At 37.0% G+C, this 25,928-nt stretch overlaps 1 protein-coding gene across 3 annotated transcripts in view; it reads left to right on the forward strand.

The window, feature by feature from the left end:
• Positions 1-25,928, forward strand: part of LOC138140083 (protein CEPU-1-like) — a 281,937-nt gene that overhangs the window by 182,737 nt on the left and 73,272 nt on the right. Inside the window, exon 3 of one of the 3 annotated variants that reach the window (XM_069060789.1) lies at positions 6,461-6,536. The exons of the other annotated variants lie outside the window; for them this stretch is intronic. Within the exon in view, the coding sequence (XP_068916890.1) occupies positions 6,461-6,536 (76 nt within the window). The remainder of the gene's footprint in view (positions 1-6,460; positions 6,537-25,928) is intronic. 3 annotated transcript variants of the gene reach the window in all.

Here is a 25,928-nt window from a genome sequence, read left to right on the forward strand (position 1 = left end):
GTAATCATAAACTGTTCATTTATTTAGATAAAAACAAAATAAAAATAAGTGCTACCGAAATAACTTTCCGTTTATAGCTTTTCAAGATTGCAATTAAAGGAGAATACAAAAAACAACAAATAAATCGTACAAACGAGGCTCAGAATAATTCTCACTTTGGTAAATCATCTAAACTAGAAGAAATCAGCAGACACGCTCGTGTGAAACATTTTTATTCTCAATTTTAATAATTTAGGAGGGGCTCGCCAGCGTTGCGTGTTTGCATATTCAAAAAAAATAAAAATAAAAGTTCATTAACTTTCTTCCTGAATTTCTAAAAACGGATGTAAAAAGTAATTAAATGCTAAATGTAAATATTATGGACAAAAAACACTGGAATCTCATTGACAAGCTGTTGTTTAATAAAAAATCCAAAATGAGGCCATTTGGCAACTTTGGATCATAAAGTTGTAAATGTTTTTAAAAGGGAACGTTATGAATGCAGTTTTTAAAGTATTTTTTTAAATTCGATCACTAAATTTAGATTTGAGGCGATTTTAGTTAAATAAAAAAAAAAAAACAATGACGATAAGTAGAAACTAGAACACACATGCGATAAAAATAGAAGACGCAAAGCTAGAACAGGTTAAGAACTTTAAGTATCTAGGCTCGATACTATGACAGGATAATGGCGAAATAAAAGAAAGAATAGGAGCAGCGTGGACATTTTTCAATACGATAAAAAATCAATTTTTGGCAGAAAGAGAAAGAAATAAAGATCTAAATAGTTAAGATATGGGTGGCCCCAAAAACATAAAAAGAGAATACAAAATAGAAGGAAAAACCAGGCAAGACAGAATAAGGAACTCCACTTTTAGAGAAAACTTGAAAATAAAACCAACTTTGGAATCAGTCGAAGAAAGAGAGATATATAAAGTCCATTTTTTAATTACAGTGCGATGGATCAATTAATAAGCAGAACAACTGTTCTATTGTTATCTCTTTTCAATATAATGTAAAACAAGCTAAAGAACTCTTGTACGTATTGTATTAAGCCCGTCGCACTATGCATCTCGCTTTGGCATGTGCGATTAGAGCAAGACGCGAGTTGTACGTTTATTACATCAATGACGTCAAATTTTTAGGTTAGGTTTTAACCACGTGGGTGGTGATTTTGTTTAATTTTGCTTGAAATTTCCACCGCATGATGCCAATGAAAAGCTACGAAGTAAGTGGACAAATTCATTTGCAGAATTTGTAATTGCAAAATAATAAAGGGATAAACAGTAATCGTGGCATTGCTGAAACAAATTCCAAGTTGTTTAGTGTTGTTTTCAACAGTTTTTAAGATATCTTACCTATTAGTTGATAAATAGTTACCAAAAATGTTGTGAAAGGAACTGTTTTTTGAAAGACAAAATGAAAACGGAGGAATGAATTTGCAGAAAAACCAAGAAAGCACGAAAGAACACAACTCAAAATCTCAAAAATTGAAATTTGTAATGACATCTGTCTCATGTTGCTTACATAAATTTTTAAATATTGGTAGCACTACGCACTGCTGTCAAATGTCAAAATCAGACGCAGGTCATGTCAACTTCTTGATTCGGACTAACCTCATCGGACTATAATTAAAAAATGGAATGTAAACAGGATGGGAGATGACAAAATAGTAAAACGGATTTTTGAGGCAAGGACTTTCAAGAAAAGAAAGAAAGGACAACCTAGAAGAACTTAAAATTAAAGCGGCAGTGGAAAAACAAGGTGGTAGCTGAAAAGAAGTCAAAGAAAAAACGCAAGATAGAAAAGAACGGAAAGAGATGCGGAGGAAACAACCTACACAATAACTCAACTCCCACATACTTTACACCGGAAAAGGTTGAAAGGTAGAAAAAAATTATAACGTTAAGTGATAAAGTTTATATTTTTGAAGTTGGAAAAATGCAATATTCATCTAAATAAAACAGTGAAACAAATTTATGCAAATTTTGAAATTTTGGCAAAATTTAGAAACAATCAAAACCCCCTCCAATACACTAACGTCCGGTGAAGTCAACTTAACTTAACTCTCAACTGGCACCTCTTTTGTCATCTTGTCACCATTGTTAAGAAAATTTGTATTTCTTATTTATGTTTTATTTTTCGCATAAGCTCACGGTTAGCCTTGGAATTTATGAGAAAATATGTCATTCTAGATTGCTTTTAATAATGACATATTGTTAAATAATTTTTGAAGCGTAAACTTCTTTAGGCGCACCGGGCACCCGGGCAGAGAATTAGTTTCACCATCACGCCGTCACGCGTCACGTCACACGCTCCCAGGTGAAAGGCTCATTGGAGTAAGTCAGCTGTGCGTCACTTCCAAATTTTTATTGTATTTTCATTGTGCTTAAGCGACCTCATTGCAAAGCTGGAGGAGTAGCAGCCATATATAAAAACGATAAAGACACGACAAACATTGTAGATTCACAAATGGATGTAGTATTTAGTAATAATACATATTATTTAAAATCAATTACGAACGTCATTGAAGTTTTCACTTCTATCGTGCGGTCTTAAGCAAACACTCTTTTTTTTTGTTTTTTTTTGTTTTTTTAAATTTGGATGTAGTGCTGTGGTGAAATTTTTTGTGCTTTTTGAAAGTGCCGTATCTTAAATCGTGCGATGTGACGCTTGTCGGACACGGAATCGTCGGAAAATGTGAAATCCGATTCATCCGGGTACCGTCACGCCCGTTACAGGATACCGGTGGTCCAGTCAGTGGACTTCGCGGGTGAATAAAATTCAGATGGGACAACGCGGGTAATTCATTTCCGGATGGGCGACGATCTCCCGTCTTGAATTATTTTGTCCGGATGCAGGGCCGCCCCCGGCAGCCGTCGACTGCGAATTCTTGGCGGCCGCAATCAGGTGAAAAGCGTCGAAAATCGCGGTACGAGTCCGGGCGAGGCGTGCGGCTCGACGGCGGTCGTAATTGAGTGGGCTCCGGGAAGAACGCTGGGCCCCGGGTTGCAGTAAAGCGCCGAACCCGGAGCCGGGACGACGGGAAGATGCACCGGGAGCGTCGCGCGATGGCGCTCATATACATTCGAGACGGAACAAAGGGATCGGATACTGGCGCATAACTGGATTAAGTTTCGCCAAAGCAATTTGTATGGCCCTTATTACGGGCCTGGTTACATGGCTCGTGTACCAGCGAATCAAGCCAATTCAATTAGTTCGCTCACTGACAAACTTAATATGCTAAGTAAAGTAGTCGCGGATTTGCGACACGCCAGTTGCTGGCTTACGGTGCGGTTTACAAAATCATTTCGTCCGGGACGCACCGACCGACACCAGATTTTCATAAATTTTCATTATTCTCGCTTTTTTAAGCTCCGTCGATGACCCAAGATAACTCGTGAAAAATATTTCGGGGAAACTTTACGCGGACTACACGTTCTGGAACAAAACCGTTCCAAATTCAACGTACGATTTATGAGATTCCTTTGTGATTGGTGAAACCGTCTGAATATATTATTACGTGGAACTTATAGATAGGGCACGCAAATCCGCAAATGCACCCTTTCTTATTTTCCGCATGTGGATTCTATTTTTGACTTTCTGAATGTTTTATTACCTTATTTTTCCCTTAAACACGCTTTCTTACACCTCCTTCGACACTACACGGAAAATTGAGACACTGTATCTCTTTTAATTGTCCATTCGACAAATAGCCAATAAAATTCTATCTGCACTGCGGAATATGAAAAACGTAAACTTTATCCCTCGATTCCAATACACTCAATACCATGCAATTCGGTCTTATCCCTTTGGAGTAGTGTGGATGAACGCTCTTTCTATTTTTACAATTCTACATTTTGTATTCGTTTTCAATTCACTTGTGTTGAATTATTTCTTCTTTTGATTTACATTGGAAAAAACTAGACGAAATCACCAACCACACTTTCCAAAAAAAAATACATTCAATACAATTCTCTTGGCACTTCGTATTCCTACCAGAAAACTACAAAAACGTAAAACCAAATTCCAATTCTTTATTGGACTAAAATTATATTTAGAAATTGCGAACCAACCTCGAGTTAAAAGAGTCGATAACATCAGATTTATAGAGATTTCTTTTAAATGACAAAATACAAAATTACCTTTTGAATAAATATTCTGGATAACAACAGGTATACTCCGTGCGCTGATAGATTGCACGTTTTTTGACAGAAGACAGACACAGAGACAAGTGTGGCGGGAATTAATCTGCAAGGTTACAACGGTTTTCTACATAACGTGAAACAATTGAGATCGAGAGTTTAGTATGTTTTGGAACTAGAATTTAAAAACGTGCAACCTATCAACGTACGGGCTATATCCATTTTTTCACATTATGTACATTTAGATTTAAACAGATTAAACAATAAAAATTAACTCTCTGGATCACCTGAATTTAACTCCAAAAATGTTGGTTGTATTTGGTTGTAGTAAGTTATTGCGAGCACGCTTTATAACTGTTGTCTGTTAATCTAAAGACGGAAATGAGCTGCAGAATTTAATCAAATCTGAAGCAAAAATCCACAATAACAATGTTGTTGAAACAGTCGTGCCTTCATAAAATCTTTAAACATGATTTTATGTGATTCTTACGAGTATCGTCACGACAACACCACGTCCTGTTTTTGTATTAATTCGATTTTACTTTCCTGTGTGCATTCGTTAAAAAGTATCATATTAGCCTCAAATATGAATGAATATGATTTTTGTCAAACAAAACTTATCACGCTTACGTCAAATTTGATAATCTAAAAAATTGGCAAAACTGGGTTTTTGTTGAATGAATTAGTCATATGAAAAAGTTGGATCTAATGAGATTTTGTGCCTATGTGCAAATTTTGAGAACAAAATTCGATAAAAACATTATTCACCTATTTCAACAAAAAAATCAAAATTGAAAATTGGATTTCTTGACCGAGCACGAATGAGGGGGCAACTCTGAAATTTAATGAACTGGCAATAATTTTTGTTCTAAAAGCTATTTTAAACTGTTTTTCGAAATACCGTAGCATTTGGTGAGGTGATAACTTTTTCAAAATTTTGTTCTGGAAATTTGCACATGGGCACAAAATCTCCTTACAATCAACTTTTTCCAATACCCTTTTTTGATATATTCAACACAAACTCCATTATCGAAAATTTTGTTTTAAAAATGTCAAATTTGAGCGACCGGAAATCACGTGATAACTCTGTCAAATTTTTAGTCTTCAGACAATGAATAGACATTTTTCTCATAACACTAGTTGTTTTCAAAAAATAAAATACAGAATAATATTTTACATAAATACAGGGTGTCTTAAAATTACCGTATTCCGAGTTGGGGGCTTAGTAGGAGACATCCTGTTGACCAAGTTTAAAAAAAAATTGCTGTCACTTTGAAAAAAATATCAAAGTTGCCAATATTTGTTTAAAGGGACCCGATTAATATTTTTAGCTATGTTGTACTTCCCTTTTGAACAAAAATTGGAAAAATAAAACTTTTATTTTTGCGAGATAAGCTGTTTTTTCAAGAAATGTCTTTTATTTTTATTTTATTTTATTTATATTTTAATATTTTACATAATCATCCTCACCATATTTCAAAATGAATGTCAACCATTTATATTTTTTATTTGAAGAAAACATGATGAAAAGTTTGAACTTTTAGACCCATATATCTTTGTAAAGACCTCCCCTATATTTTTTATTTTATTTTTTAGAGATTCCTGAGATTTTTCCCTACAAGACCCCCGACTTGGAATACATTAATTTTGCGACATCCTGTATATGTATGTACTACATTAATTTTGCGACACCCTGTATATGTACTTTAAAAAACGACACTCCCCATTCAGAAGCGTCCTTTTAAACAGATGATAAAAAATTGGTCTTCTGGGAGTACTGGTTTAATTCAGAAAGATTTGTCTAGATTTAGTTGTAGTAAGTTATTCCGAGCACAATTAATTATATCTGTCCAGCAGTAATAAATTTAGAGAATTATTCATCAATTCAGAGCGGTCAAAAAGAGAGTCAAAATTCTTAATTTATGTCAACCATAAAATAATAAATATTTAAATGCATCGGCTTTATAGTTGTTAGTATAAATTATTTATATATTCCTTTGGTTTTTCTCCCCTGCGTTCCTTATCTTCCTCTCTAGAAATATCTGCATCGGAAACATGAAACTTATTATAACTTTTATAAATTAATGAATAATTTGTGAAAAATTACTCAGCATCATGTTTTGAATTCGTCGCGACTGTTAGACTTTTCACGCCGAATGAATACAGATTATTTACTAGAGTTTTGCTAGACCTGACAAAATCTGATGAGATCGTAGCTGATTATAATTATCCACACGTCATTTTTATTTGTACAAGAAGTTCAGATAAGTTGAATGTTTGACAAGACGTGTAACCGTTATATCCGCATGTTTTATTAAATTTGTCTCTTGTTGCAGGTGAGCCTCTACCTACTTGAATTGCGAATCTGCAGGATTCACGCCAGATTTGAAAATCCGATACATGTGTCTATCGGTATGATACTGAAAATGTTCTGCATGCTTGATTTCAATCGTTTCATGCGACACTTTTATTTGGTTGGACGAGTGGGTGAAATTTTTATTAATTCAATACCGCTTCCGTCCGATCAATACCGCACTACTTTTCGAACTTCCGACATATTTTAATTAAGTTCGAAATGAATCCTCAGCTCAACTTTAATCGAATCCCTTTTTGCATGCACCAATAAGATTGAGCCCTCGCAAGTCGTGTCTCTTGCGCTGCGGAACTTAACAACAAAGTGAGAGATTGTTTAATTTATCTGGAAGAATTTGATGGGCGTGTGTTTTGAGCAAGTTCAAATATGCACAAAACGAAAAGCAAATAATAATGTAAAGAATCAACAAACATCATGTTCTCTTTAATTAAGAATCGTATTAGCTTTTAGTTAAAGGAAAATAACATGTCATATAATACATCGTGTTTGCCTAGGTCCTTCTAGGGAAATTTCACCAGAAACAGTCTATGTTTACTCAAATGTAGAATCAAGCCATTGTGATAATTAATGTAACCGTATCATATTACGTCTTGTGTCAACTTGAAAATACATCAAGGGTGCAGTTATTGCGCGAGACTCCCGACAGCTAATATTTGAATTTTACATTAAATTAAGTGCATCTAGGTTTTTCAAGCTGCAACCACCAGGCCATAAATCATAAATTACAATTCTCGCAACAAATGATTTCAATTAAGTTGTTAGGAGTCGTGTAATGAATGTCAGATAATGAATAAAACTTCTAATTCGTACTAGTAAAATGAGATTTAATTAAAAACATAAATCCTTCAAAATTACATCTAAGTATTCGAAAGTATAATAATTGTTTTGAACGTTTCGGAGCGAACCCGTCAACACGGTCGATAATTTTGTGTATTCTTGGTTCAGCTGAGCTCATAACTTAATCACGGGGTCATTAGGTCCTTTTTAACTTCAATACACCCGTTGATTTACAGCTGCCTAATCAGAAACTTTCCGAACTTCGGTTCTGTTTAATTACTTCAGTTTGTGCTGAACAAATCTATAGAACGGCTTGCCGATTTTTACAGCACAAAAAATCACCTTAAAACAAAAGGATTCCGTTCAGATTCACAACAAAAGGCGTCGTGTGTTTCAGCTAAAAATATCCACTAAATTCCTCTCAAAGTAATTGCTCTGGCGCAACTGTTTCGGTCCACAATTCAAAATTCGAACGGTCGAATTGTGACACTTCAATTAATTAATGTCTTATCAAATCCCGACGACTTGACACAGAACTTCAAACGGGCCGTCCGAAAATTCTACGAAATTATTTTCACCACTATCTACTTCTACTCTATATTCATAAATTGTATTTTTCAATTCTGCGTTGTTCCAATCCGGAATCCGGAGTGATAACCTGATATGCAGCTGCGCATCTATCAACATTTGAAAATTATGTTCCCAATTAAATTTCATACCCACACCGAGTTCTTTTTGTATTATTTCAACTTTCACATTTATCATTTCTGAAATGTTACTTTGTTTATTCCAATTCACTGATTCATTTGTTTCAAGGGACTCCCACAGGTAGCACACCATAAGCATTAATAAATTATTCAACTAATGTAAAACAATATAAATCATGGAGATTCTCGGAATAATATAATCAAGTTATTTTAATTCTTCCCCTCTACTCCATCATTAATGTAATAAAAGCGCACTTCACATCACGGGTATTGATTATACTCTTGGTCCAAAAAGTCTTATTTTCATCGGTGGTAACCGATCAGGGGCGACAAATTAACAGCATAAAAACTATTATAATACCATCACAAAGTAAATAAATGTAGTCAAAACAAGAGATAATTTATTATAAATTTTATGTGTATGCAACCAACAATACGGACATTCTATGGTCGGTTTCGATATGTATTTCAAAACTCATAAATAAATCAGTGGTATCAATCAAGAAAACTGTCACGTCCATATCTAGACTACATTGAACAACAGGGGCGTATTAAATAACGTACGTCGTAGTAGGGCTAGCCAAACAGACCCACAGGCTGAATTTTTCTCGACAATTTTAGGCTTCATCAATTTCTAGTTTTAATTATGGGTTAGGAACTGAATTAATGAAGTGAGTTTTTTTGTCGACGTTCCCTTTACACAAGCCCACGTGTATTTCCATTACGTGGAAATATCTAGAACTGTGAAAAAAATCCACTTAAATGTCGTTGTTATTGACCGAAATTACTCAACATAATAGACATTTTTGATGCGTAATCCAGTTTTTTCCACGTGGGCGTTTAAAATATTCATTTCAATGGAATCGATTTAGTTTAATCGGTGAACGGTTTGCAGTTGCGGTAGAATGTAATTTAAATGATTTTGCAATATTTGTCCCAGAGTCCCACAAATACCGTTCTCGACTTACCGATCCCAAATATTTAAACGATTTTAATTAAAATAATAAATAAAACGCAATCATCCACTTTTTCGGAATTCACAATCGAGACCGTCGATGAAAATCTATTTTCAAAATTACAACACCCTCGGGCCGCCGGAGCAATAAAATTAAATCGCCGAATAATATTGGTAATTATTCTGTAAAATTGGCATCGATCGAATCGGCGAATTATTTTTCGATTTTCATCACAAAGTAAACATTTCCTCGGGAATTACGCACGAAAATTACCAGAGAATTATGAGGGAAGTTTGAGGGGGTGGCTTGAGACTCGTCGTTACGCCCATAGGCAACGATTTCCACGAAAATTCATCTCATGTGGCCCATTCAAAATGAACTAGCCTCGAGATCCGTCCAATAACTATCCGCTCCCTTATTTAACTTGTTGACTGTACAGTGACACGAAAGAAAGTTGTTCCACGAATCGAACACTTGCATTTCTAAATATTTTACAGAAAAAAAGGCGGACACGAGTGGGCGGGGATGATCTTTAACTTCTGAACTCAAAGAAACGAGGGGGATGAAACCAAATTGTATTCGTTTCCCTCTTTTTTCGGTTTATTAAAAATCGAATTCCAAAATACTTCAAACAAAAATTAATTCAACAACGTCAAAAGCACGAAACAAATAATTTTCCTAAACTGGGAATAATTGCAACAAAGGGAATATCTGTATACACAAGTAATTAAATGAAAATTACATTTCACAGTACAGATACTTTATTTCAAGTGGTTACATAATACTATAGACACTAGATCTAGATGATAACATTAATTTTTTAATAAATCACTACAGATAAAAAACATTAAAATAAAATTAAGATATTTGCGAAGTTAGACGGCTACACTCGGAATGACACTCTATTGTACGAGGTTACACGAAAGTGTAAGTCACTAATTAATAGTTACACTAGATCTAGATTATTACATTAGTAATGTAAAGATGCAAATTGAAAGTTCCACAATATTTCACATTTTTTATGAATCAAGGAATTGATTTCATCGAAATTATATTGTAGCATAGCAGATTACACAATTCCGGTATAGAATTGTAATTACACTAGATGATTACACTAGTATTTGGCATATTTTGTGAGTCAGATAAGACGATAATTTAATCGGAACGATTACTCTCTCGATTCGATGTTAGAAAGTTCGTTCACGACACCCCATTAATTCGCCAATACACTAGATCTAGATGATTACATTGGTATTAGTAAAAATACAAATTACAATAGCTACAAAAAATTTAGCTTGCTTTTTGGGCTTGATAAAAGATTAGTGTGACCACAATGATAGTTGTACACAATAGTTACACTAGATCTAGATTATGACATTAGTACTGGATGGGTGCAGATAGAATGTTTTATTTTTTGGTCTGGACTAAGAGATTATTTTGACCTGAATGAAATATAGATTGGGAGCATGTGCAGTGGAGATTACACAAGTCAAAAATGCGAGAGTGGCGTTCGGAATTTTTGAGTCAGCACTTGTAATCCTGATAGTAAATCGGTATTAAGAGAAAGTGAATAAGTGTGTCTTTTTTGTGCGTGTTTACGGTATCACTCTGGTATTCTTTGTGTGCGCACTCCAGAGTGTGAATTATGCGTCGACTGTCGTTATCAGAATAAACTTGGTAATAGAGCAAGGAATCGAATTAATCGAACGGCAGTAAACAATACCTAAACAGATTACGCTAATTTGGTATTATGATCAACGAACTAATTCGAATGTTGTAACGCTGCAGACATAAATAATCATTTTATCGGTTCTGCTGTATTGGAGGTTTAATAACTGACTGGTGTTTGTACAGAGTGATACTCACAAAAGGAATAATTTATATATCTGATAAGATACGGTGATTTGTGCGCATATGTGTGGGGATACAGGAACTCGGCCAGTTCCCCAAGAGTTAACAGAAATTCGCAGCGTTAGAATTCATCTTCGTTACTCCAGTCCCGTTTTACTAAATCAATCTGGGAGACTCGTCTGAACCTGTCTGAAAATGTAACTGTGTTCCAGAATGGTCGTATTCTCCTAACGAAGGATAACGACACCGCGACGACGTAGATCCGACACAACGCTTTTTGTTTCTGACACTTTAATATAACTAGAACTGGCGCAGAATGCATCAGAGACCGCAGACTTAACGCATTGTTGATGCGATCACGTGAGACTCACATTTAGGGCTTGAATCCTGGACGAAAAAAATTCCAGGGAAAATGTTGTCGCTACAATAATTTGTGATTTTGCGCGATGGTCACCGTTAATATCGAATTAAATCAAATCGGAAACTTCAACGGTAACAACTGTGGTTTTAATGAAACGCAAATAACAAATTAATTAAACTAAATGTGTAATAACATGGCGAATGCATATTGCGTGATGGGAAAGGTTGCCACGGGGATACTCGGCCAGTAAATTTTTGAGCCGCCATGAAAAAACAAGGATTAACAATTTAAGAAATGATTATTAAACATGCGAATAATTTGCATATTTTTGTAAATAATGTACGAGTCCGACAAACTCGAGTGGAAACGCCTCGTTTGAAAGATGGACCGGCGTGGAAATTTCATTTGTATCAGGACGCTCCTGCGATAGTGTTACATAAAATCACAAAGGAGACGAATCTATCAAGTGCCGGTCCAGTTGCAAATGAAATCAACTTCACGTGAGCTGATCGAAGAGACTTCTTCCGCCCGTATGAATATTCCTTCATATGGTGGATTTCCAGCTCGTACCGCAAATGATGTCCCATTTATTGCCGCAAATGGACGGCCCGTATTACTCTACTAAACACTCGATGATACATATGTACACACCCACTTACCTAAACTACTGATTCATCCTACCAAACAGATAAATCTCAACTCGTTCATCCCACATTTCCGTTTTTCCCAAATTTTGATTATTGTGTTATGTAAATTTGTATAACCTACACATTTACATTGTCGTAATTTCGTATTGTTTTGTTACAAAACCACAAGGTAAATTAGACCTTTACCGTCGTAGTGGCCTACACGATTTTCGTTACGTAGTTGTTATTGAAGTGAAAACTTCTTCAGGCGCACCACACCGGGCAATGAATTCGTTTCATGCGACACGCTAAAATCGTCACGCTCGGGCCGTCATGCGACACGCTAACATCACATGATAGTCAACATGTCGTATAACTCTCTCAACGGACATTTACAGGGTGTTATTGAAATGCGTGACCAAATTTTAACCACGAGCTATTGGTTTCATGTAGAACTCGGAAAAAATATCTAAAAAATTCTACGTTAAAAAATAAAATGACATTTATTTTTTGAGGTACAATTTTTTTCAATTGCTTTTAGTCTTCTACATTGTCCCACAATCTCGTAGGTAAAATTTCGGCACATTTTAAAAATACACCGTGTATATCATACTTTATAAAATGTACGCCAATGCGAAGTAACCTCTAGGAAATATGCTTTAAAACAAGGAAACCACATTGCTGTACGTTTTATAAAATATGATAAACAGGGTGTATTTTTAAAATGTACGGAAATTTTACCTACGAGGTTGTTTGACAACGTAGAAGACTAAAAGCAATTAAAAAAAAAATGTAGCTCAAAAAATAAATGTCATTTTATTTTTTGACATAGAATTTTTTAAACATTTTTTCCGAGTTCTACATGAAGCCAGTAGCTCGTGATTAAAATATCTGCACAACTTTCAAAATCACCCTGTATATGCACATATCTCGCAAATTAAGCGTTTTTGACCCCATACGTATAAGAGTTTTATGCTTATTTTTGATCATAGAATCTGCCCTGAAAGTTTGTCAGTGGAATTCGGATACACCCTGTATGTTTTATGTGCATTGAGATAATGTAATAGGGATCGAGATAGCTTTATAAATTGTATTTTGGGTTGCATTTTCACCTAGTCAGGCTCGTCATCTTACGTGAATAACCCTATATATTACTTAAAATCAATTACGAACCTCACAGAAGTTTTCACTTCTGTCGTGCAGTCTTAAGCGCACACTCTTTTTTTTCTTGTAACGTTACGTGTGTTAGAAGGAATCTGGAATATTCCTGTTTGCAGAATTTTTCAAGCAGTCGGCGAAATAGTTCATTGAGCAAATCGTGTGTTTCCATTTTTCGAGGACTTCCTGGCCGCTCACTCTTGTACAATATTTCCGGAAGTATGTCGGAAAGAATTTATATCCAAGTGGCGCGTGATGTAAACCGTACAGTCTATTTTCATTTCAGACTTGGTTGACTTTCAGCTTATATCGTTCTCGTTATTGTCGATATTTTTAATGACGAGTAACGTACGAGTACACGTGCAGGGTTGAGAGTGATCGTGCGACGAAAAATTTATGAAAACAGGAAAATGATGTGATTGGTTAGTTGTCTCGTCGTGGAGGAGTCATTAGGGAAAAATAGCAGGATCGTGGGTTGTCGATTTGAAGAGTGGTTATTGGTTGAGAATCGGTGGTAGTATAAGTATATATAGAGATAGATGTATAGGTCTGAAGAGCAAAACGGTATATAATAATATTTTGATCCGGCAACTTCATCACCGAGAAATATCTTTCCCAGTGGAAAAATAAAACTCGTAAAGTAATTCATCAGGAAGAAGAGTCCGAGCTGTGTGGACGTGAAGTGAGGAATTCAGACGTCGGCTCACTTATGGTCTGGTCGTAAGTTGCCTTCGGACAATGATAACAAAAGGGGCCGCGTCAGGATGACCCTTACGATTATAATCTAAATGAGAATTGGCGAAAAAATTGATCGAGCCGCGAAATGAAAACCGTCGCTGGACCAAATGAGCTTTTATTATTTTTGTCCGTGTCCCCGTGAGGCAACCTGAAAATATTTACGAAGACGGTGACGGTCGACGAAATACTGCAAACATTTTGGCCTCGTCTGGCATTTAATGAAAAGCAGTAAAGAAGGTGGATTTTTGTAAAACTTATTACACGGACATCCGTTTCTCTGGGAGTAAAAGGTATAGTGATTTATTTTTATAGAACAAGTAAATGAAAGCGTTCAGAGTTTGGTATTGTCGCTGGGGCACCCTCTTCAGACTTCCAACGAAAGCAAAGGACAAAAAAATAATGTTCATCACATAATTCACTGTTAGATGTGGCGTTTGTAGAGCAAACACTGGCCCCTACGTTCTGGCAAAGCAATGAACTTGAATTTCGGCGACAAAAGTAAAATACTGCTGTTTTTCCTTGCTTTTCCGTCATGTCTGACTGGCTAACTATTTTTTACAAACTATTTCGAAATCATTGGTTCTCTTTGAAACACGAACTCTCCCGGAGTTCCTACAGAAGTCACGGTTCCCTCCGGGGAGTGTGTTTTTTAATTGTGTTGTTTAATTCCGTTAACGTCGTTTATAATACAATGAATCTTGCTTTATCTCCTAATTAAATTCTAGTGGCAACACGTTACCCCCAGTGCGGAGTTTATTTGTAGTTTTAATTTGGAAATGTGGCTGTTAATATTTTATTTGGCGAGCTTTCTCAAAAGAAAACGTAATAAAGACGGCATATCTCTAAACACAGACATTACAAGGCGGGATGGGCAAATCTTATCTCGCTAAACATATACAAGAAGACGTTTAGCAGGTCGAGATAGCATTCCGGTGTGACTTTACCGTGCAAAGGCACACCTTGCTCAAACGAAATGGACAACGTATAAACTCGCCCCTTTGCGTTTCAAACTACCATCATTTCCTGTTTTAGGTGAATTTTATTGTCGATATAACGTGCATCACAGAATTAAGGATAAAGATTTCTTACTATTCCACTAATCTCGAGATAACACACTAAAACGGCCCAACTTTACAACACTAACATGTAATTACCCCTTTAAAGTGGATAACCCAAAATACTAAATTATGGCCCAGATACTTATCTACGTTATAATTACCCCACACCTGCAAGCGCCGCCCTCAACACTTCTCCCCCATTTTTTACCCGCGCCAAATCTTACCCCTCGCCTTCACCAACTTTTCTTTGCTAATTCCCAGTAATAACTCGAAATATGAGTTGAGAACTGGAATGCTTATTCCGTCCCGTGGCATTCGCTGCGACGCTCCGACAATTTACGACGGAATATTATTTTAATTAAAAACAATAAGCCCGGCACGAGAATATGTTGTTGCAGGCGAACAATCCGACAATTTGACTCCGGAAAAATCAGACAAATTCGCGACTCGTCCAATAAATCAACACCACTTTTCCGTCCGTGCATCGTGCATGTCAATTCGATTTAGCCAAACACCGCCCAGGGGGCGCAAATATTGTAGTAGTATGCAAGACGGACGTAAGTGTTGTGTCGTTCGGTCCACGCGCGTACTCGTCGATTCGCGGGTGCAGCGTTTCCGGAAATGTGTCGGAAAGAATTTGTACGCTGGTAGGTGTGCAAAACGTGCATAATTTGTCTGGTTTATCGGAGATCTACAGGAGCCAGATATGGCTGGAACGGCGTAACTTCATTACAACTTGATACACGATACCATCATAACAAATGAGCCGGTCCGCATGCGATGCCAAAGTCAAACTGACTATCGCCGGAAGTCGTCGACGCCTGTCTTGCACGCATGCGCCCGTCACGTTTGACAACCGGTGGTTATGCTACTTGACATGCTGCACCTCCGCCACCGTTTTAATTCAATATCCTTTTTAACGAAGTCGAAGAGGTTAATCAATCACTTTTTAAATGTGCCGAAGACAAGGTTTTATTTTGAAAGTTATGTGCCACCTCGGCACAACTCGATTTTCTTCATCTCCCAAATCGACTCTGACAGATTTTGATGGTAAATTAATTGGCGGCGGTCCACGTAAACATCGTCAAGTTCAGAACTTGCTTGCATAAAAAAGAAAACAAACCAGGGCGTACGAGCTTCACTAATCAAAAGGAAATTCGGTATCATCTCGTAACGATAAACAAGCACATCGAGAATCATTAGTGAGTCGTCTGTGCAAATAATTTATTCGTGCTGGTCGGTTTTGGAGTCACAACTGAGTCATCAGTTATGACGTCTGTTTTTTGTCTTCGATCGGTTGAAATATTAATCGTGGGGAAAATGTCCAACGCCGATTGAAATTCGAAAGACCGTTCCGGAAGATCGGGACGTGTTAAGTGTGTCTTGCGAGTTGCATCTGGATTCGAGGTAAATTGGGCAAAAATTTTTCCCGAGTGGATCGACTTCCAGTCGTAACGTTTAAGTAGCGCCATTATCGTTCAATCTCGGGGACAATTCGTTTAAACATTAGCAGTTTTGAAGTTCCGAAACACTTTCAAAAATTCACCTGCATTGTAGTGGGCATTCGGTATGCCATCAAGTTTTATGGTATCCAATCCCTATTGTATTCTCGCTACAATAGCGAGCAATAGCCCTACTGCGGTCTCACTGACATTCTAGATTACAGTAGATTCCTCCAAAACGCGAACGCTATTGGTAATAAAATAGAGCAGTAATCAAATCAGATTTATACCTGAACATATCTCGTTGTGCTGAACTCGCTCTCCGGATGGCCTCTCGAATAAAACTCTTTCTTTCCGATTATTTATTGGAAATGAAACTTGAGCTCCGGGTGGGGTGTATAATATCTCGACCGGCGAACGACGTGACGTCACTTTTCGGGAAATGTCTCATTAGGCGCAGACCACGCCCAAAGTGGAATTAGCAAGACCGCGACATATTTACAACCCCCGACGATGAACCGAAACCCTCGATCCGAGTACGTTTCTATCAATTATGCAGACGGAGCATCAAATTCTTGTTACTGGAGGGTCCCAATGATTTATGCATCCGGCGATGTAACTGCGGTTACGAAAACTTTCTGTTTTGTCGATTTTTGCAAGTAATTCCAGATTATTGCCCCGACTAGGCACCATAATCAAAGTTTATTATTGTATACTTCGACGAACAAAGCCCCGAGTTCACGCCTATAAACTTTATTTTACTATTAAACTTTGGCGAGTTTAAATTTTCTGTTTTAACGAAGTTGCTCACTTTCACTGTCCAATTTTACGTCCCTCCCTTAAAAAACCAATCAACCGGTCGTCTCCGAATTTACTTTTTTCAAATGACCCCAGAAGAGTTGAACCGCGAAGGGGGTCAAGAGATGCGAATTTAACAAATTCATTTGTGCACGACCGAATTTAAAAGTGGGGAGGCGTGACCGTGCCAAGCCTAATTTGTCATTTGATTAACTTTAAATTAATATGCATCGGATTGGGTGTAATTTAATGGAATATGATGCATTTTTCTCCAGGGTATACCTCACTGTTTAGGGCGGTTATTTATGTACCGCGGAGGATCGTTCGATACCATTTTGATCGATACCGAAGACAAAGACAATTTTTTCTCCTAATTAATGGAGTCTGGGAATCGCAATAATGGAAAACTAGACGTTGTTTTCCACGGTTAAACTGGTTTTGCTCGGCATGTCGATTGTTTCCAAGCCATATACTCAAGCAAGGCGATGCATCAACACTTTTTGCAACTATAAATGTTAGCCTCGTTGGCCTGGAGTATCCAGCGATTTTATTTGGTTGAAATGATCGCTCGAAAATCCAGAACCCGTGTTCCCTACCACCAAGAAATAATTACAACGAATGTAGAACTCGGCCGGACATAAATAACGGGACTCTTCGCTGGAAAAAAATTTACACGGTTAAAATAAAAAATGGGTGCAAAAAAACATAAAAGCAACATTTGACAGGTTGATGATAGCAGTAAAAGTGGCAAGCTATTTACAATTAAAGATAAAAGCGTTATATTACCGCTACGTAACCATTGGCGCTTTTATTTTTATCGCCGCTGCACCCCTCCGATTGCCAAATTTATTTAATTTCCCCACAACGGCGGATTCAATCACCATTAAGATTTTCGACGCTCGATTTTTTCCAATTAATCACCAACACACGACGCACTTTTTCCCATATAAGAAAAAAACACGATTTTTGTCGTCTGCAGTGTAATTAACCCTTAAAAGTACAGAGTGTCTATAAATGAATGTGGGATCGAAGTAGGCGTTGAAACTTTGCGGACTCTTTCACCAGAAATCGAATAATGTTAATTTTATCTACGATATGCAACCGTAAGAACAAATTAGTTTTACTGGTTGCCTACTGCCTAGCTTGACAAAATTAATGCTTTACAAAAAAAAATTAAATAAATAATTATTATTATACAAGACGATAAAAGCTCGAGAAGATAATTAAATTTTATCGTCGTATATAATATTCAATTTTTTTCTACAGCATTTGTATTTTGTTATTAATTTTTTTTTAAATCATTACTAATCTTGTTAGTATGAGCGTTGTTAGGGTAATAAAAAAAATTAATTACTTTATCTACCCTAACTGTTAAAGTAGCACTTTATCTACCCTTCCGGTTAAAATGCAGGGAGTTTAGTCAGGTGAACAGATTATTCTGAAACCAGTTACAATAATTTATGCGGCTTTCAAGATCATGAGGGATTCTTTTATAGACAGTCTGTATATTAAGGTCGTACTTTTTTCAATTTCAGAATAATCCACTACCTCATCCAGTCGTCAATAATTTACCGAATCGATATTTTTCTTAGCGTTTTAAAATACGATTAGGTGACAAATAATTATTTTTAGATTTGTTTACTGAGTACAGTAATTCCAAATTGAGCAATTTGGTTCGGGTCTATTGACGCTTTTTCTTCAATTAATTAGATTGTGGCTCGGTATTATTGTAATTACGCTAGAATTAGGAAAAAAACTTTTGCGAAACTAATTATATAAAGGACATTGTGAAAATTACGGTTTTAAACTTCATTATGATATTAAATCGCCGCAGGATGCCGTGGTCCCCTCGACTTTTGTAAAAATAAGTTCTATAGCAGCGCTAATTAAATGTGCAAGTAACACAAATACGCAACAAATGGCCCTTTGTAAAAAGAGCTTTATTTAGCGGAGATAAAGAGATCGTAAAAATATTATTTCGCTTTGTAAAAATTCGCCCTGTGCAGTAATTCGCTTTGAATTTTTTTCACTTTTCGTTCCACGTGTTCGAGCAGAAACCGGGTGTTCCCATCAATACCGTTTAAATTTTGGGAGAAACGCTTTTTCATTAAAATTTCTTGTTTAAAATTAAACTTTTTAATTTAATTACCCAAGACGGTATCCTTTCGAGTTTTACTTCAATTGAAATTGCTGTCGTAAACAAAACTTTTCGTAATTAAATATTATGGTGGGTTTTAAAAATAGAGAACGTAGAGGAAAAAGGAGAAGGCGAGTTATTTAATAATGAACGATCGATGGCTAATATATTAATATTGAAAGATTTAAATTGATACTTCTGAAAGAATATGAAGTTCAAAGAAGTGAGCATGGTTTTAGTGGATTTATTTTTATCCGGCTTTCCTGCTTTTTAGTACTTTTTTACTTTTGCTTTTTGTTACTTTCGTAACTTTTTTATGACAGTAGAGGAGGCAGTAAAACCTAAATAGTAAAAACTGTTATATTCTTGTAAATATTTCTTTGTTGAAGAGGTTAATGATGAAAGATGTTGAAAACAAAACTGTAAGACCTCGTTACATTTGTAATTATTTCTGTCCTCTTCGTACGAAAGAAATGTCCCAAAGCTCATATTCTAGACGTTAAGCCTCCGAATTTATCATTTAAATTACGCTATCTTCCAAGTACGCATTACTATGATTTATGCAACGTTGTTTGCAAGACCATTTGTACTATTAAATATATGTGATTCACGCACGTTGCTTGTCCCGCCGCCGCCGCCTTTCCCTATTCGCTGCACACGTGTGCTGTTTGCTGGAAAGTCTGGAAAGAGGGAATTCAGATTATGCCCGACTCCACCCCGACCCTCGCGGCTCAGGTTTACCCTCTTATAAATAACATTGACCTCGCTTGCAATTTTTTACGTTCCGGATATTCCTCGGGATTCCCCTGGATGGAATTGAATTGAAATTTTTCCAAGACGGATTAATTAATTATTGCATAGTCAAGGTGTATTTCGTCGAGCGTGCAATCGCTTTGGAGACTACTAATTCGTATAGTGACAAGAATAATGCCCTTACTAATCCTGGCGGTTTCGCTTTGAAAGGCAAGAGAACGCCGGCCAGGACTGGGGGTCAGTTTGCAGAGGGTGGACGACCAACTATGCCGGGTCGAGACCGGAATTCCGTCAGTTATTCACCTGGACAGTATTAATTCCTCATAAAGTGGACATTCATTAACTTTCAGATGAAATATTTGTTTATAATTACAGGAAAATCCACATCTAATTACTGCATCATCGGCCCTCGCTTTATCTCCCTCTGACAATGACTAATTTTTATTTCATCCACCGTATTTACCGTTCGTGCGATTTTTACGAGCCGATTTATTTATTTTCGTCGCCATTAATCTGATGCGCTTGCACCCCATAAATTATCCTGCCGAATGTCCGTTTCCAACAAATTCATTTCCTTCAAAGAAATTTTAGAATTATTTTTCCCCAGGTATTAGTCCGGAGAATATGAGTAAAAACCGGGGCCCAATTTACATCTGACCATTATTTCCACTTTTTCCTCTGTCAGGAACGAGATTAAATCTAACCTTTTTTACCAAGCCTTTTGTTTATCAGAATTCTGGTCCTGCGAATTACGGGCTCAACTTATTTTTTTAACGAATTATCAACACTGATTTTTTAAAAACCCGCTTTGACCTTTCGCCCTACCGATCTTCCCTGAAATTTATATTTTCTCCAATTAAAACGACCCCTTCCTGTATTTCATCCACCCAAAAATTATTTCTACATATTCTACATTTACGTCAATTCGAAAATACGTTTTCATAATTTGCCAGAATTTTTATCCGCCGACCGAATAATTCGAATTGGTTCGCTGATTCCGAAATTTATTGATAATCCCGTTATTAAATAATTGAGTCGTTCAACATTGATGGAAATGTAGACCGTGCAACAACGGATCTTTTCCTGAATATTTCACGTGATAATTACATAATTAAAACCGTCGGAAGATAAGGATTTGCCGTTCTCGAGCTCGGCAAATACTCTAAATGTTGACTACACAAATAAAACGTATCCTACTATAATCTAAAATTATCCTTTCTTTGACAGTAAGAGGACCTGAAAAGTTAATGCAATCAGTAGCGCATCTGTTCAAAGTTTCAAAAGGTAATTATCTCGTAAAATTTTTAAGTAAATTAAGGTTTAATTAATTTTTAATACCACCATGTCTTGTTTAATTTGAGGAAAACTGGATTTAATTATTCCCTTTCTAGCCAGCCAACAAGGCATTTTTTCCAGGATTAGATTTTGATGCGTCGAAATGAAATCCTCGATTCCTCTGATATAAGCAAGTGCGAGGATGAAGCAAACAAATGAAGATTATTTACGTTGAAATGCCGTGATTTATAATAAAAATCCGATTTGACGTATTAATTCGAGGGATTTATTGATGAGCTCTCGTAAAACGAGTTTTCTTATCGATTTAGTAACAAAGCGGGATATAAAAACTTTTATGTGAAACTCTGACATGAAAAAATCCACAAATTTATATCTCGCCACAATTCTACGGATTTTCCATATTTTCTGTACGCATTGATCAATTTGTCATGCATTCATTACTCATTCTAGAAGCGTAAACAAACCATCTAAGTTTGCCGTTGGCTCCAGTTCAACTGTTATCAATAACCGCAAGCTACCCATTTATCCGCAACAGATCTCTTCTATCAATTTAAGCCCCTGTCACACCGACCGTCACTCATGATCGGTTACGGCGAGTTTTCTTGTTTTAAACTCACGATATCGCGTTCACCTTAACGCATCGCGACGCCGCCCCACCCGCCGCCCACCCACGACGGCCACATGTAATGTGGGTAACTGGCTGCATTAAACGCGGGGTAATTGCTCGACGTGATTAATTATTTTCTCTCGACATTTATGTTTACCGTATTATTTTAATACCATTGAAATATTCGCTTAACGGCCGTAATGAAATTAATTTCACTTTAATAAATGACATGCATCAGCTCAACCATGAGAGGGGCATTAATTCTGCAACATTATGATTGTTACATCGAATATAATTCTCGATACCGACACAATGTCCAATCCGTTGATAGTAATCTTTAATTTTCTACAACTACCGCCCGCATGTGCCTGCGCCATTTTCATAATCAAAACACAGAATTTTCATTAAAAGTACAACACCACCGATCAATTCCTTCCTATCGACAACGGAACAACACCCACGCTCCATCAATTCCACCTCCTGAAACGGCATAATCCCCTGAAAACACAATAAACCCTTTTTTACTCCCCCAGTATTACCAACTTTTTAATAGCGTTATGAATTTACATTAAAACTTTTTCAAATTTCACACACCCCAAAGCCGATCGTTTACGCGACATCCTCTCCAATCTTCTCGCGTTTCCGCAATAATCGTCTCAATTTTTACAATATTTACACGTTTCCCTACTCCGAGTAGGGAGCGCGGTGCACCTCCTCCCACAAAAGTCCCAAACTCCGCCTCCGAAACAGCCGCGCCGCTCCGTATCCGAGAACGGAACTGTCAGCTGGATCGCACTGAAGGAAGTGGAAGTCGAATTCGCAAATCTCATTATGTTGTCCGTTGAAGTCTAGTTAAAATCATATTTTTAAATGATAAAGGACCAATTTTTGTCTGTCCCGGCAGAAGCGGAACGGTTCGACTATAATTTGCATCTCAAATACAGCTATATTCGCAATAATTAGATGGAGCAAGTTCTTGGGCTGCAACGAGTGAAATAAAGAACAAATAAACTTTAATAGGGTGAGCTTGGGATACGTGAACCAGAGAGAAAGGACGACCCAACTACTAAAACTCGAAACAACGCAATCCTCATAAAATTGAGCAATAAATCTGTTTTCCTATTTTTTAATACCTCACACTGATAAAATATATTTTATTGTTCGGATAGATTCGCAATTGAAGGTCTCATTTGTAAGAATGAAAATGATAAACAGCTTCAATTAACTCGAGTAGTATTTACGAAAGCTGCACAAAGTTGCAGTTAAAATATACTGTTATTTACTCAATAAACACTCCTGTTGGAAATTTATCGTGGAAATACCTTGTAATTTTTTTTCCAGATGTTTATCATTTTATATAAATATCTTGAATTTTAATAATAGTCGATGGATGAAAGCGTAGTAATATTCATAATTAAGTGGAGATATTTCTACCCGACTAAATATAAAATGAAACGAAATACAAACAAGAATTATTAATAAAAATGAGCGACGATGTTTATCAAGTCTCGTTAATTAAAACATCTAAACGTCAATCTATAAAGAATTTATTGGTGTTCGTTGAGCAGATAAATATTTAAGAGAATGTAGCATCCAGAGGGGAGCTTTTTGACTCCCGTCTTCGTACATTAAATTATTAAAAATAACCCGCAGGTGGTGTAACACGCACCCTTTGTGCAGTTTTATTCCGCCCAAATAAACAAATCGTGTAATCCAAAATTTACGATCGCCTTGATACTTCTCAGCACCTTTATTTTTTATTCGTCTGAGCGAGCAATTACAATAAAAGTCGTCCAAATACCGACAGGACGTTCGTAAAAATACAAACAAACTCGAGTTAACTAACACTCCTATTGGTTTCTGTTTACGTAGTCCAACAAGATTTCAATATTTGCCAAAAGCGATTTCAGCAGTTTGAAGCTGGAGTTGTGTGTTGACAGAATACAAATAATATATGCGAAAGACGATCTCTGGACCCTTCTGTAATAGTGATTTTGAATGTAAATCACATGATCGCCATTGTTGTATCCACTGATAGACAGAGAATACGACGTAACCCTCCGACTGTGTCCATCACTTTTTGTTTAGACCACAAACACTGTCTCCACAAATAAAATTAATACATCAGTACTGGAATTAAACCGGCGTTGCGTCCTGAATAAGGACAACACGATTTCCTGTTTCCAGACCAATTTCCAACCGATTTTTGAGTTATTTATTCCAAGTGCACCGACCCAAGAGTCCGTTTTAACACCGATCATCCGAACTGATAAAGTATTTCCTAGGGAAAACGAGGAAAACAACACGGCCCTCGGTCTGCATCTGATTATAAAACATTAAATTTAATTGAAGCGATGAAAACAACGCTAATTAATGTACTGGAATCGGGGCAAACGGCGAATCGCGATTGTGGACACAACACAAACAGAGAACGACAGAAATTTCCCGGTTCACGCACAAAATCGAGACAGCTCAAAAATATTATTTCCTACAGATATGCGTTAACACTCGTGCCCCCGGCGCTTCCAGAACTCTAATTAGCATTTGATCGGTGAGGTTAAGCAGCGTCGGGCGCAGTCAGTATTTGGATGGGTGGCCCAGCCTTCTGTCACGAAAATTAACGATCATATGAAAAATAGTGTCTCCAGGGAGTGACTTGGTAGAAGTATGCGTTGCGATAGCCCCCCCCCCACTTTTGTCCAAGGAAAGGGCGATAATGAGGGAAGTAAAATAAGCTCGTACTTAAGTAATTATTATAATTCCGGTTGACTTAACGGAAATGCAGTTTTTGGGGTACACCTCGTGCATCTGGAATTCTTCCAGTTCGCCTCGTTCCCTTCTGAATATAGATTTCTCGAATGTCTTGGGATTTTTCGTTCATATTTAGAACAAATCCAAAGGAAATCCTTCCTGCGATCCCGACTGTAATTGGCCCAAGCCCCGCCTAAGAGCGATAATTTCGGTACGGTTTCGATTTTCGTGTGGCAACAATTTCTGGCCAATTATTCTTTTTCATAGAGAGTCAGAGTTTCGCGACCGGTCGTGACCGTTACAACTCCACCTACTCCATTAATCCCGGTCGGTAATTCGGCTCGCGGAAATATCCGCAGGTCGGGAAAGCGAACGTGTAGTTTAAAAAAATCGCACCATCACAAAACCACATTTGCAGTCGTCATTTATCTTGCACTTGCATTGGCGAACGTGTTTTTCGTCCGCATTCTCGCCATATTGCACCTTTTCGTCCCCACCTTTCAGGTGGCTCGGTTGTTGTTATCGAGATGCACCAAAGGACACAACACTTCCAACGATTAATCCCCACGATTGGCGTTTTAATGGATTTGTTTGTCACATATCGAGGCGACCAACCCCTCTTTAATAGCCAACTCGTAAAAAATAGATTCTTCTTTGGTAGATTTCTATCACCACCAAACATAACAGATTCTATTTTATTGTCTGTTGCACTCTCCACGCTGTACTTTTTTTATTTCACTTTTTTCTCACTTCCTAGTCTTCGGAATCAAAAAGCAACTATAATGTATGCTTCTGATGAGTTAGATTCTCCAGCGGAGACGCAGAAGAAACAGCCAATAACTTCACAGAAGTAGATGTGTAAACAAGCTCCCGTTATAGTAGTAAAAACGAAAATTCGATATTTTATGCTTGGAACCCCCGACTATACGTCGACCTTCCATGTTGGGATTCTCGGTATTCATATCTTTATTAAACGACTTCTTGAAGTTTTAGTGTATCTATAGGGTTAGACCCTCTGGAAATTTATAGGGAACTGCAAAACTCAGCTTTGGTCCGTACCAATTGACGAATCAATATTATTCGACGTGTTCCTTACGGAATGGACCAAGAACTTTCGACGTGGTGATAGATGAGGTCGTTTTTTTATGTGTTTTTATTTTTTCACTCGAACTGGACCACATAACTTAATAAAGTAAGCCGAACGTGTTCTCCACTTTTCTAATACATCTCCAGTGCAATTTCAACTTACAATGCTATCACAATCCATCACTTCTGGATGGCAATTATGCTGTCAGACTCTTACGTAAAATCGTCCTCTCGTGAATGTTTTATTTTGCATAATTTATAACAAGAGTGACGTCAGTTCCAGTGCATCACCTTCATCCAGAACACAAGTGTTGTCTAGGACCCGCAA

Source organism: Tenebrio molitor, chromosome X (assembly GCF_963966145.1).
Source record: "Tenebrio molitor chromosome X, icTenMoli1.1, whole genome shotgun sequence".
Taxonomy (NCBI): domain Eukaryota; kingdom Metazoa; phylum Arthropoda; class Insecta; order Coleoptera; family Tenebrionidae; genus Tenebrio; species Tenebrio molitor.